This window comes from Bos mutus, chromosome 22, assembly GCF_027580195.1.
Source record: "Bos mutus isolate GX-2022 chromosome 22, NWIPB_WYAK_1.1, whole genome shotgun sequence".
Classification (NCBI taxonomy): domain Eukaryota; kingdom Metazoa; phylum Chordata; class Mammalia; order Artiodactyla; family Bovidae; genus Bos; species Bos mutus.
This window is the reverse complement of record NC_091638.1, coordinates 47,538,614-47,552,802: the sequence shown is the minus strand read 5'-3', so window position 1 is coordinate 47,552,802 and position 14,189 is coordinate 47,538,614. Positions and strand designations below refer to the sequence as shown.

General features: G+C 47.4%; 1 protein-coding gene across 5 annotated transcripts in view; it reads left to right on the top strand.

The window, feature by feature from the left end:
• Positions 1 to 14,189, top strand: part of CACNA1D (calcium voltage-gated channel subunit alpha1 D) — a 346,003-nt gene that overhangs the window by 252,326 nt on the left and 79,488 nt on the right. For 3 of the 5 annotated variants that reach the window (XM_070359808.1, XM_070359810.1, XM_070359807.1), the window contains exons 10-16: positions 541 to 628; positions 906 to 965; positions 1,935 to 1,961; positions 6,678 to 6,838; positions 7,775 to 8,000; positions 8,131 to 8,338; positions 11,761 to 11,881. In XM_070359808.1, the coding sequence (XP_070215909.1) occupies positions 541 to 628; positions 906 to 965; positions 1,935 to 1,961; positions 6,678 to 6,838; positions 7,775 to 8,000; positions 8,131 to 8,338; positions 11,761 to 11,881 (891 nt within the window). The remainder of the gene's footprint in view (positions 1 to 540; positions 629 to 905; positions 966 to 1,934; positions 1,962 to 6,677; positions 6,839 to 7,774; positions 8,001 to 8,130; positions 8,339 to 11,760; positions 11,882 to 14,189) is intronic. The other 2 variants (XM_070359809.1, XM_005896471.3) reach the window with 1 other exon arrangement.

Below are 14,189 nucleotides of genomic sequence, written 5' to 3'. Positions count from 1 at the left end.
ATGAAATCTTAGATTTGTTCACAGATGTTCTACAGTACTTCTTGCGGGCACTAGAAAAGATGTAGCTGTAACTGAGACGCTGTGACGGCCTCTCAGGGCAAACCTGGAAATCAGAGGAGTACGCTGGCACTGACAGCTACAGGGCTCACTTTGGTCCCCAGGCTTCTTTCCTTGGGAAGTTGGATAGTGGGTTTCTCTTCCTGTTGGGATACTTTCTGGGTTTCCTTGGCAGATCATGGAAGTGAAGGCTCCTCTGTGAGACACCGGGCTTCTCAGCACCTCCTTTTGCCAGTCAGGTCCCTGGGGACCCTTCATCATGTTCTTCACCCTCCTCCCAGCTTCCCAGAGGCTCATCCTGGAGGCAGAGATTGCGTTTGTCCCATCCTTGAGTGCGCAGGGCATCCAGTCAGTCAGTTCAGTTCGGTCACTCAGTTGTGTCTGACTCTTTGTGACCCCGTGGATGGCAGCACGCCAGGCTTCCCTGGCCGTCACCAATTCCTGAAGCCATGGCACAATCTAAAGCGTTTCTTCTCCCCGCAGCCAGCATGCCCACCAGTGAGACAGAGTCTGTGAACACAGAGAACGTGAGCGGGGAAGGCGAGAACCGAGGCTGCTGTGGGAGTCTCTGGTGAGTGGGGCTGAGGCGCTGTCCTCTGGGCTCCTCCTGGCTTCTTAGAGAAGCAGATATGAGTGAGTTGCCTAGGTTTCGGTGGAGCCTGGAGCCATGGCCTCAGATGCAAGAGGGGTGGGCGGGCTCACCCTGGGCCCCTTGGTCCCCCTCCTAGCCCTGGCCCCCCAGACCCCCAGCATATCACCTGCCTCGTCCTCCAAAGCGCTCCGTCCTGCTGAGATGGAACCTGCCTGGGCTGAGCCAGGTAACCTGGCAATTCCCCTGTGTCCACTAGGTGCTGGTGGAGAAGAAGAGGCGCTGCCAAGGCCGGGCCCTCTGGGTGTCGGCGCTGGGGGTAAAGGCTTCTCTGAGCCTGGTGCTGGCGTCAGTGCTTTGAAGGGCTTGTATGGCAGAATTGCTCACAGAATGTGCTCCCTATTTAAGTTTCCTTCATTTACGGGCTCTCCCAACCTTGTGCATAGTGGCTGGATAATGAGACCCTGCCCTTCTCGGCTCATACACTTTGTTTGGAGCCCTGCACCCCCTCTCCTAACCTTGGAGGATGCCTTCACATGAGCACACATTGGCTTTTTTTCTGGATGCACTGGGCTGCAGGAGCAGGCACTCCAGCTGCGTGCAGTGCACCAAGCACCGCCTGCTTTGGGGGAGCCCCACGCAATTCTCTTTTATTTGCTTTCTGCTGGTGTCCTTTAGGTCTTATGCCTGTCGAGTACAGGTGTCATTTTTAAGAGAATCTGATCTCCTTGGTGGAGATGCATAAAAATGATGTTAGGAGCAGGAAACTCAACAGTTTATGAAGTAAATTTTCCTCCTCCTCCTTGCTGTGCCCTCCTACAATAGCATGAAGTAGGTAGGGAATGGGTTTGTCTTGCCATTTTACAGATGAGCACACTGAGGCTGAAAAAGCTGTGCTGCTTGCCTGAGCTCTCGTAGAGTGAAGAGCAGAGCCTGAGCTCCAAGCCCAGGGCTCTTCTCACTGTAGCAGCAGCACGTGCTGTTGTGGAGATGCGTGGCTGAGCTGTGGGCAGGAGCAGCCCCGCTGGCTGCAGTGTGAGCAGTTTGGGGGTGGGGGGAGAAGAACCCTTGTCATCTCCACCTGTGCCAGGGCTGCTCAGGCAGCTGAGAGTCTTCTCTTGCCTGGCCCCCTGCTCCATGCTCACCCCAGCTGGCTCACTTCAGGAGCCAGTGGTGCTGGAACCAGGCTCCCATGCATGGCTTTTATGGTATCTCTGCTGAAAGGTGGAGGGGAACATATCCTGGAGCCTTCCTAACAGGAATCATATTCTTTCTGTTTTTCTTTCAGTCAAGCCATCTCAAAGTCCAAGCTCAGGTCAGTATCTTCTTTCTCTAATTTTTCTTAAACTTGTGTGGGCTTTTTATGTTCTACCTTCTGAACTTTATGTAGAATTGCTCTAGACCTGATTTTTTTATACTGTGGGCTCTAACATTCATGTAGAAGATCAGCCTGCCCAGTAAACAGTTAGTACCTGCCTTGTAGAACTGTAGTAGGTGCCAAAGAACCACTCCCCCCAAAAGAAAACAGATCAGTAAGATGCAACCATGAATAATGTTTTGCCTACTAATCAACCCTTTTTGTATACCCTCCCAGAGTCATTTCCTCTAAGAGAGATACTTCCTGTCACTTTTCTGCTGTAAACTTTTTCCATTGAAGGAAGTTCAAGAGGTCTTCTGAGTTCCTCGTAATGGTTTTACTTGCTCTGAGTGCAGGTTACATAATCAGTTGGTAAAAACTCATTGAACTGTATACCAGTGATTTGTTACTTTCCCATATAAGTATTATTTTTCAGTTAGAAACAGTGTTTTACCACTGTGGACAAAAATTCACTTAAAGTGGAATAGAACTGAAGGTGAAGTGTTGGTTGCTCAGTCGGTCCATCTTTCTGCCATCCCACGGACTCTAGCCCACCAAGCTCCTCTGTCCATGGAATTCTTTTTGTAAAACTGTAAAAATCCTAGCAGCACTGTTTATAATAGCCAGGACATGGAAGCAACCTAGATGCCCATCAGCAGATGAATGGATAAGAAAGCTGTGGTACATATACACAATGGAGTATTACTCAGCCATTAAAAAGAATACATTTGAATCAGTTCTAATGAGATGGATCAAACTGGAACCTATTATACAGAGTGAAGTAAGCCAGAAAGAAAAACACCAATACAGTATACTAATGCATATATATGGAATTTAGAAACATGGTAACAATAACCCTGTGTACGAGACAGCAAAAGAGACACTGATGTATAGATCAGTCTTATGGACTCTGTTGCAGGGGAAGAGGGTGGGGAGATTTGGGAGAATGGCATTGAAACATGTATAATATCATGTATGAAACGAGTCACCAGTCCAGGTTCGATGCACAATACTGGATGCTTGGGGCTGGTGCACTGGGACGACCCAGAGGGAGGGTATGGGGAGGGAGGAGGGAGGAGGGTTCAGGATGCGGAACACATGTATACCTGTGGCGGATTCATTTTGATATTTGGCAAAACTAACACAATATTGTAAAGTTTAAAAATAAAATAAAATTAAAAAAAAAAGTATTGCTATTGGACCATACTGAGCCATTAATATCTGGGTTGTGAAAGAATATTTATTGATATTCTAAACCCAATATGTAAAAAAGCCAGTTGATAAACTCTTTGAGATTTCTGCAGAGCATTATACATATGTATGTGTATGTGCATATATATTGCATTCTCTTTGTGTAGTAAGAAGTAACATGCTTTCTGTTTTCTGTTGTTTTGATGGTTTATTTCTATTTTGCCCTTTGTACTCTTTTTGAATTTTAATATTTGCTTTAGAGAATTAACGTCACTTTAAGTAGGGAGTAATAATGAATGGTATCAATAAGAAATATTAAAGGGAAGAAATAATGGAAATTTAAAGCATAACTATCAATAAAATATCTTGAAAAAAAAATCCTAGAAGAAAACATAGAAGATTTTAGTGACCTTGGGTTAGGCAAAAGTTTCTTGGGTACAACGCCCAAAGCACTGGTCATAACAGGAAAAACTGATGAATTGGACTTCATCAAAATTAAAACTACTACATCTTGAAAGAAAAAGATCATTTGCAGACTGGAGGAAAAAATTATTGCAAAACAGAATTTAGAAAGGACTAGTATCAAGTATACATAAGAATAGTATCAGTAATAATAAAACAACCCAATAAAAATGGACACTAGATTTTTAGTAGGCATGTAGTCATAGAGGGGGCTTCCCTCGTGGCTCAGATGGTAAAGAGTCTGCCTGCAATTCAGGCAACCTGAGTTCGATCCCCAGGTTGGGAAGATTCCCTGGAGAAGGGAATGGCAATCCACTCCTGGATTCTTACCTGGAGAATTCCATGGACAGAGGAGCCTGGCAGACTACAGTCCATGTAGATGGCAAATAAACACATGAAATGACCACTGGTCATTAGGAAATGCAAATTAAAATCACAGCTGAGATACCATGATGCACCTATAGAATGAATCAAATGTTGAAAGCTGGCATTTTGACAAGGATGCACATCAGTGGAAATTCTTATATACTGCTACAGGTCAGGTGACACAGCCATTTTAAAAGCAAGTTGTCAGTGTCTTACAAAGTCCAGCGTATTTACCATATGGCCCAGCAATTCACCTCTAAGGTATTTATATAGGAAAAATGAAGATAGATGCCTACACAAAAAATTTTGCATGAATGTTTATTCATAAACATTATATATGTATAATTGATAAATACAACATTTATATGTTTATAATTGCCGAAAGCTGCAAATAACTCAGATGCCCATCAGATGGTAAGGTAGACAAATTATAGTTCATCCATATGATGGACTGAAACTCAGCAACAAGAAGGGAGAAAACTACTGAGAGATCAATGAGACAAATGGATCACAAATGAACTTTTTCTAAATGAGGGAGGCCAGTCTCAAAAAGCTATATATTGTATGATTCGGTTGATAGGATTCTGAATGAAGCAAAATAATAGAGAAAGAGAACAAATCAGTAGCTTTCAGGGGCTAGGGTGAGCAGTGGATTAACTATAAAGTGCCATTAAGGATTTTTTTTTGAGTGCTAGAAATATTCTACGTCTTGATTGTGGTTGTGATTACAAACTTTAGAAGAAAAAGAAGTCAGTTTTGCCATATGTAAGTTATATCTTAATAAACCTGTCTTTAAAAAAATTAAGGGGACTTTTCCTGGTAGTCTAGTAGCTCGGACTGTGTACTCCCAATGAGGGAGGTATGGATTCGATCGCTGGTTGGGGAACTAAGACTCCACAGCATGTGTGGCGAGGCCAAAAAAAAAAAATTAACAGCGTTTTCATAATGAAAAGCACTTTCATGAATTTCCTGTTGCCAGAGGACATTTAAATTTCTTCATAATTTGGCCCCCAGATCACCCTCTGACCTCTGGGGTATTTAGACACTCCTCCCAGACTTCGCACTTTGTTATTCTGGAGTGCTCTCCAGCTGTCAAATGGACCACACACTCCAGTTCTTCCCACCCAGTCTCTTTGGCGGGAGCTAAGTGGAGTGCCCTGCTCTCTCCCTGTCCACCCTTGGCTAATCCTTATTCAGCTTTCGAGAGGGAGAGCCAGCCCAAACCTCAGCTTTCTGAGGAGGCCTTCCCTGACCCTTCAGCTCTCTTGTGGCCCCCTTCTCCTTCCTCCTGTACGCAGTACCCTGGGCGTAGCACTTGGTGTGGGTGATTGCCTGCCACAGCCCTCATACTGTTACAGGGTGGGGTCACAGACCGCGCCTCCCCCGGACTTGGGAGACATCTGTCACTTGTCCCTGCAGCATGAATAGGGACTGCAGGGACAAGGCTGCGTGCCCTTGGGCTGGATGTCGTTCAGGCCACCTTGCTTGTGTGTATTGCATTATGCATCATGGGAGAAACCCAGTCTTGTGGGAACAGTTTTGAGTGTCCTCAGTGGAATTTTTCTACTCTTGTTATCATGTTTCCAGCTGCTGTTACCATCGGAAACCCACATAGCAAGAGCAGGAATACAATGCACCTCGCTTGTTCCAGGTCTTGCCAAAGAGCTGGTGCAAGTCTTTCATTGGTCCCTGGGTTACAGTGTTCTTAGCAGAGCAGTGCAGCTGAGTCAGCCAGGGCTGCAGCCTTGACACAGCCTGCAGATTCTCCTGACTCAAGTGCTAGAGGAAGCGCCCACCACCCCAGTCTGTGAGCACAGCCCGGACCGGGCTGACACTGCCACTCGGTCAGCCGTTCTCTGAGACCCCCTTCACCAAACCGTCCCGTGGCAGGGAATGTTTCCCGTAGGGAGACGGGCTGAGGCCGAGAATACTCTAATTACATACTGCAACTGGGAGTTGGTAGAGAACATGCTGCTTGTCTGTTTGGCTTAGTTCATTTTATTTGTATGGAAACATGATTCAATATTAGCTCTCCTCCTAAAGGTATATTTTGAGCATTGCTAGTTAGAAAGGGCACCTGATGACTCAGGAGTACGACTCATGTCCTACTCAGCATTGATGACTCTCTCTGGCTCCAGAGCTACCTCCCAGATTTACGAAAGGACTGAAGGGTTCCCTAAAAGGAAAACTCAGGTTTTGGAGCCCTTGGCTGCCTGATAAATTCCACATGATGATCGAGGTGCTGCAAGAGATGTGGATGATAAGCTGGCGTCTCTGTGCGCTGACAGCTCAATCAGACCCGAGAGCCTCGTGGTGGGCATGTGAACTGGGGATGTGTACAAGCTGGTGACTCTGAACATCTAGATTTCCTGACCGGCTTGAGGACTGCATATGACAAATTACGGGGTTATCTGCAGCCATAGGAAGGAAACAGATAGCATGATCAAGTCAATACTGTGCTTTTAAAAAGTCATCTTTTAAAACCACCGTTATTTGTCTTATGAGGTCTGGTCATTTCTGTGTCATTTGTTCTCCTCTTTCCTCCCTGCACCCCGACCCTGGTGGGGACCTCCAGAGTGCAGTCATTCCTTAGCGATATTGATCAGGTGCTGTGTGTGTCTGTCATCCAGGGGGTAACGTTTGCTTCTCTTACAGCCGCCGCTGGCGCCGCTGGAACCGCTTCAGTCGCAGAAGGTGTAGGGCTGCTGTGAAGTCCGTCACGTTTTACTGGCTGGTCATTGTCCTGGTGTTTCTCAACACCTTAACCATTTCCTCCGAGCACTACAACCAGCCTGACTGGTTGACACAGATTCAAGGTATAAGCAGAAGCCATTCCCTTTTTGCTCCAAACAGGGGATCCCCGAGGCTGCCCAGCTGCAGTCTAGTCTTTTCAGATGGACGTGTGGTTGTCCAGGACCATTTCCAGTGAGCAGTGGAACTTGGAGGGTGGCAGAGCCAAGCACAGGCGCACCTGGCCAGAGTGTGCAGTCCGGGTCGTGTGGTGTGTGATGCATGTTGGAGCTAATGACTCCAGAGCAGCTCATTGTCTGAACCCTGTGTGGGATCAAGGAATCTGGCAGCTGGAAGGGACCTCATATCCCTCCTCCCTGTGCCCGCTGGAAGCTTTATTTTCCGCTGTAGTTTCCTCGGCAAGTGGTGGCTGTTTGCCCACCTCGACTGCCCCAGCAGGGTGGTGTGGGAGCTCACCCTTTTCTGAGTTGGACAGTTTTGAGCCATTGTGAAGACCTACCTGATGTCAAGTTATATCTGTTTCTACTCAACTCTCCAGCCTGCTGGGTGGCATTTTTTGAAGTGACCTTGACAGGCAGCTGTTTCTTAGATCTGGGGGCAGTAAGTAAGACCAGACAGATTTCTTGTGTGACTGAAACAAATAAAAATAATATGATGGTCTAAATGCAGACTTGTAGGCTTTCAGGCCTCGAAAGCCACAGAGATTATGTGGTAAGCTGCCCCTCCCCATTGTACAGTCAGTGAAAGTGAACCCCAGAGAAACCAAGGAACTTTGCTAGGGGGCACACGTCTGGGTGGTAGCAGAAGCAAGACCGGAGCCTGGAAGACAAGCGGACCATGGGTGTTCCTGCCACATTTCTATAGAGAGGGCAAGAACAAAACTGTGGGCCGAGAGCTTGGGGCCCTTCTGGCAGCGGCTGGTGGGAGGGGAGGTGGGGGACCAGGGGTCAGAGATGCTCCCATGCTGAGATCCCATGGACACGTGCTCCTTGTGTTTCCAGATATTGCTAACAAAGTCCTCTTGGCTCTGTTCACCTGTGAGATGCTGGTCAAAATGTACAGCTTGGGTCTCCAGGCGTACTTTGTCTCTCTTTTCAATCGGTTTGATTGCTTCGTGGTGTGCGGCGGAATTACCGAGACGATCCTGGTGGAACTGGAAATCATGTCTCCCCTGGGCATCTCTGTGTTCCGCTGTGTGCGGCTCTTGAGAATTTTCAAAGTGACCAGGTGAGGACACGTGTGCTCACTGTAGGGGTTTCCTGACCGTGGGTGGTGGTCAGCCCCGACCCCACTTGGGGGGACCATCTGCTCCACCCCACACGGCGCCCTGGGCTTACCCCCTCATCTTGACTTGCAGGCACTGGACCTCCCTGAGCAACTTGGTGGCATCCTTGTTAAACTCCATGAAGTCCATCGCTTCGCTGCTGCTTCTGCTTTTTCTCTTCATCATCATCTTCTCCTTGCTGGGGATGCAGCTGTTTGGCGGCAAGTTTAATTTTGATGAAACGCAAACCAAGCGGAGCACCTTCGATAATTTCCCGCAAGCCCTTCTCACAGTGTTCCAGGTGAGTGCCCCGCCCTCCTATCCCTGGGTGGCGCCTTAGGAGACACCTTCTCGTCTGTCCACAACTCAACAAGGCAAAATGATTCCATCGTCACTGTACCAGCAACCTCTGTTCTAATAACACTCTGATTAATTTTGTGCCATATAAGTCATTTATTTTGCATCAAAGTCCAGAGGGATGTGCTGTGATCTCATGTTTTTGTGAGATCACTGGATGTCTTGCTAAGTCGCTTCAGTTGTGTCCGACTCTGTGTGACTCTGTAGACGGCAGCCCACCAGGCTCCCCCGTCCCTGGGATTCTCCAGGCAAGAACACTGGAGTGGGTTGCCATTTCCTTTTCCAATGCATGAAAGTGAAAAGTGAAAGTGAAGTCACTCAGTCGTGTCCAACTCTTAGCGACCCCATGGACTGCAGCCCACCAGGCTCCTCCGTCCATGGGATTTTCCAGGCAAGAGTACTGGAGTGGGGTGCCAGTGCCTTCTCCACTGGATGTCTTATGAAATAATAAACCTCACGTTTGTGTTTGACTGTATGAGGTTTCTGGGGTTTCATAGGGTCTGAAATCCTCTTCTTGTACTTTGCTCATTCTTGATGGCAGGCAAGTTTTATAATCCTGGTTATAATGGATTTATGCATAGTGTGACTTCTAAAGCCCTGATGCTGTGGTGTATAGTCAGGAATCAGGGTGACTAAACAGTTGCGACAACTGCTGTCCCTGTGTTGTCCCCTGTCGTGTGATGGAATGGGGACACACAGACTCTGAGGGATGTCTGTGCTGGTGCGGCCCTGGCGGGCATCAGGCTGAGAAGGGAGCCACGGGGTTAGGGCTTCACAGGTGGCCCTACCCTCAGAGGCCCAGCCTTTCCACCCCACCTGGCTCTCACCTGAGGTGTTCCAAGCCCCCTCCTTGTGTGTTGTGGCCTTCCTTGGACAGAGCCTGGCAGGTAAATTTAAAGAACCCATCTGCCCTTGTTGCTTTTCACATGTAATGCCAGCGAGTCCTGCAGGCAGGGCGGGGCGGCCTGGTGGGAGGCCTGACCTCCCACGGTGGCTCTTCCCTTGCTCAGCACTGTGACTTTGTAAAGCGACTGTTTTCTGAAAGATGGAGCCTAGAAGGAATGATCTCTAAGGTTCTTTCCTACTTGGACATTTTGAATTGAATGGAATTGCTATCACTGCTACAGGCCTGGTATATAGCAATACAGTATAATATAACTCAGAATTGTTTATTTTTGGCTGTGCTGGGTCTTCGTTGCTGTGCTTGGATTTTCTCTAGTTGGGGCAAGCAGGGGCTCATCTTCATTGCAGCACTTGGGCTCCTCACTGCAGTGTCCTCTCTCTTTGCAGAACACAGGCTCTAGGCTTTCAGGCTTCCGTAGTTGCAGCACATGGGCTCAGCAGTTGTGCATGGGCTTAGTTGCTGCATTGCATGAGGAATCTTCCCAGACCAGGGATGGAACCTGTGTCCCCTGCGTTGGCAGGAGGATTATTAACCACAGGACTACCAGGGAAGTCCCCTAACTCAGCTTTTTGAATTAAACTTAATTTTTGGCCACTGATGAATTATTCATTTTGTCTTGTTTTGTTTTTTTGATGCTTCCAGAGAAACCTGCATTTGGCTGGTGGTTTTTGTAGTACATGTGTATGGCACAGAATTTAAATGTTAGAAAAACATGTAAAGTAGCAAGTCTATCTCCAACCCAGCCACCAATTTCCCCTTGTGGGAGGCAACCACCATTAAGCAGATTTTTCTGTATTCTCCCAGTGTGCTTGCTCAGATGTAAATAAATTTATCTGTCTACCTACGATCAGATGAATTTACACAGATGGTAGCTCATTCTACGTGCTTTTTTAAATCTTTCTTCTTTAGCACCTAAAGTGTCCTTAAGAACCTGTCTTATTGGTCCATAAAAAGGTGCCTCTTCCTTTTCAATGCTGCCTCCATTTATTTTTTATTGGAGGATAATTGCTTTACAAATTACTGTATGGTTTGTGCCATACATGAGCATGAGTCAGCCACAGGTAGACATATGTCCGCTCCCTCCTGAACCTCCCTCCTCCCCCTCCCCCTCGAGGTTGTCACAGAGCACTGGGTTGAGCCCCCCGTGTCTGTCCATTTTGTGGTGTGGGTGTGCCATAATTCATGGAACTGGTCCCTTGCTGCTGAATGAATAGTAAACTGTGTCTTGGCTGAGTGGGTAGCCTTGCATGCACATCGTGGGGCTCATGTGTGATATTAGATCTATGGCATAAATCCCCTCAAATGGAATTGCTGGCTTAAAGGGGGTGTGTCCATTTTCAACTTTGACACTCTTGCTTAAGTCTTCTCTTTAAGGCTGTGGTAGTTGATCCTCCAGTGATGGGGGTGGATTCTGTCTGTCACCTCACTCTCTTTTAGCACAGTGAGTACACAAACATTTTGATCACCGCCTGTCTGGTAGATGAAAGTGTTCTCTCATTGTAGTTTTAATTGATACTACTCTTGTCAGGAATGCGGTTGAATATCTTTTCATGTGACTAGAAGCCATTTATAGTTCCTTCTCTATGAATTGCTTTACCTTTTCCAATCATTTGGCAAATTTCTGTTTGGTAGTGATTCACATCATAGATATGATTTTCCATTTCCACAGTTGATAAAGCATGAGGAATGCTAGGCAGCCGTTAAAAAGAATAAAGTGACCCTGTGGCACAGAGGGTCTCCAGAATACATCGAGAGGGAGAATAAAAAGCAAATTGCAGAAAATTCAAATAGTATGATACCCTCTATTTCTAATAAATAAATAAGATACCAACTGCCTGTTTTCTCCGGGTGTGTATGCTGCTGCTGCTGCTGCTAAGTCGCTTCAGTCGTGTCCAACTCTGTGTAACCCCATTGATGGCAGCCCACCAGGCTCTGCCGTCCCTGGGATTCTCCAGGCAAGAACACTGGAGTGGGTTGCCATTTCCTTCTCCAATGCATGAAAGTGAAAAGGGAAAGTGAAGTTGCTCAGTCGTGTCCGACTCTTAGCGACCCCATGGACTGCAGCCCACCAGGTTCCACCATCCATAGGATTTTCCAGGCAAGAGGACTGGAGTGGGGTGCCATTGCCTTCTCCGCCGGGTGTGTATATATGTGCTTAAATGCACAGACAGACAGAGGTCCTGGAGAGACTCACCAGCAGGGGCTGAATGGGCTGGGGTGCAGTCAAAGAGTACACATGTCTTATGTGGGAATGTCATCTTATTTTCATCAGAATAATTAACTCATGTATTTGTGTGATTAAGTGTAATGTTTTGAAGACTATGGGTTGACGGATGCATTTGTTCTGTGCAAACTGAATTGTGCAAGGCAGCTGACACCAGACCCAGGCAGCCCCAGGAGCTTGGGAGAATCGTGGGAACTGTGAGTCCACTTGCCCGCTGATCCCACTTTTGGCTTCTTAGATCCTGACAGGCGAAGATTGGAATGCTGTGATGTATGACGGTATCATGGCGTATGGGGGCCCATCATCTTCTGGAATGATCGTCTGCATCTACTTCATCATCCTCTTCATTTGCGGTAACTGTATCCTTCTGGACCGCGGGGGTCACCTTGTCGTCACCATATGCTGTCCTCCTCTCCAAGGTTCCCCGGGGTGGGGGCAGTGGTGGCCAGGGTGATGGGAACATGAGCATCCTCACCTCGTTCCCGTGTGTCCTCCTCTGTTGCTGGGACAGCAGGGGAGCGGCAGAGTCTCCTCCGGGCCTTAAGGAATGAGAGCAGCCACGGAGGCAGCCTGAGGTGGCACATGGGGTACACCAGTGGTCACCCGCTCCGCGTGACATCACAGCTCAAGGGATGGCTTAGGACAAAGCCATGTGCTCTGTATGCTGCCACCCTTGAGAGTATAGGGAGGAAAAGTGTTCTCTGGCTTTCAGGTTCTTTTGACCAGCTACTAATCAAATTGACGTAAGACGGATTAATAGGAAAACACATTTAATTTCATACATATGAAGACCCTGTAGGTGTAGGACCTAAGAAATAACCAAAGCAGGCTGTTCATATACATTTCATATATATTTCCAGAGAAAAAATCAATTATTTCTGAAGATTTGACAAAAAAAAGTAGTGTTTGCTTGGGATAGCAAAGTAACAGAGAAGTCACAAGCTTTGTTTGTAAAGCCTTCTCAGCCTCGGATCCCCAGTTGCCAGCACTGTCTCCCGGCTTAGGGAGGATGCCTTTCAGGGAGCTGGTTTCCTGCTCCCAGGGGAACAGATGTGGGTCAGAGTGTTCTTCTTATACCAGCTGTTTCTCGAATAACTTTAATTCAAAGTCATCAACATGCCACCTTGGCTTGTTTTGGGGTGGCCCACTCCAAGCCCCATTAAAAGGTTAGGGGTACATCTCTGACTTCCTGAGACCCTTCAGAATGGATGGGGACGTTTATCTTCAGTGGGTTGATCTGAGCTCCCCTGGCCCTCATTTTGCTCTGCTGGTCTCTGTGTCTTTGGGGATCACGCGTCCCTTGGCCAGCTGCTCTGTCCTGCTTTCTCTGACTTGTTTTCTTCCTGCTCCCAGCCAGAGTCACTCTAACCCTAGGTTTTAGAAAATTCAGACCTCCCTTTACGTCGCTCGGCCCCTCTTGACCCTGTAGCCTTGGGTTGTGTCTGCTTTCTCTCTGTGCCCTCGCTGCCCTGGCACAAGACCTGGCACGTAGAGCTCCTTGATTAATGCTTAGTGAGAGAACAACTTGGACCAAGGTATGAATACTGCTCCTTGGTCTTCGCTTTTTTATTTTAAAGAATCCTAATCTAGAATCTTCTAAGAAGTCTGGTGGGCTGTTTTCCCCTTCATTTTCTCTGGCTTGTTAGTGAACCTTCTTCAGGGTGGAAACCCAAGTGCAAGCCTGCTGTGAGAACAGTGCTTTGTACTTCGGAGTGTTCTGTGGAAGCCCCTCTCCCAGCCCGCACAAATCCTGTTGCAGGGAGCCGCGCTGCCCACCCCCGCCCCCAGGGGAGCCCTCCCGCCAGTTTCTCTCCATGCTCCTCTCATCACTTGCGGCTCCTGCTAGAGTTTGGGGTGCAGTTCTCCATCTTGCCAACTAGTAATAGGCGATAAGCTCCCTGAGTCTGCAGTCTCTTTTTGTATTCACATCTTTGTGGCTTATACCACAAGATCACGCACAGTTGGCTCTTGGTCAGTGTTTGTTAAATGAATGATCAGTATTTTCTTTTTCTGTTCTCGTGATTAATTCTCTAGGCCACAGCCGTATACTGGTTCCAATCTGCACAGAAGTATTCTCTAGCCACTTTCCCTCCAGTTAGATGTTGTAGTTTCTTTATAGTGGGTGTATCACTCTGCAGTCCTTAAATGGTTTATGGTCTATCTCCCCCAGCTAGAACAGGTGCTACTTGGAAGCCAGGTCTCCAGTCTGTCCTGTTTCCTCTCATGTCCCCAGAACCCGGAACTCTAACCAGCATGTCAGAGTTGCTTGGCAGGTCTTGTCAGACGAATTCCATGGCACACCAGTGTTTAGGAGGGTCTGGTGGGTTATACATCTAAACATATCTATTGGGTATTAGCTCTTGGAAAGCATCTGTTACGGTCTTGTGAGATTTTCCTGTGGGTTCTTACTCCGGGTTTACTTTCTACTACTGAAAGAATCTGGTGTCATCGTCAGACTAGAGACACAGCACTCCTTCACTGCCACCGTTAGTAGGAGTTCTCAGTGCAGTTATTCCCAGCACTGATCGTTTTCTGAGCCACAATTATCCCACGTTCATCAGAGGAGAGCTCGTGTTGCCAAATCATCGGCCAGCCCCAAACAAACTGCTTCCCCAGGCTGGTTGCAGCTCTGTTTAAAAAGTAATCCTAGTGTATCAGAGGTGTTTT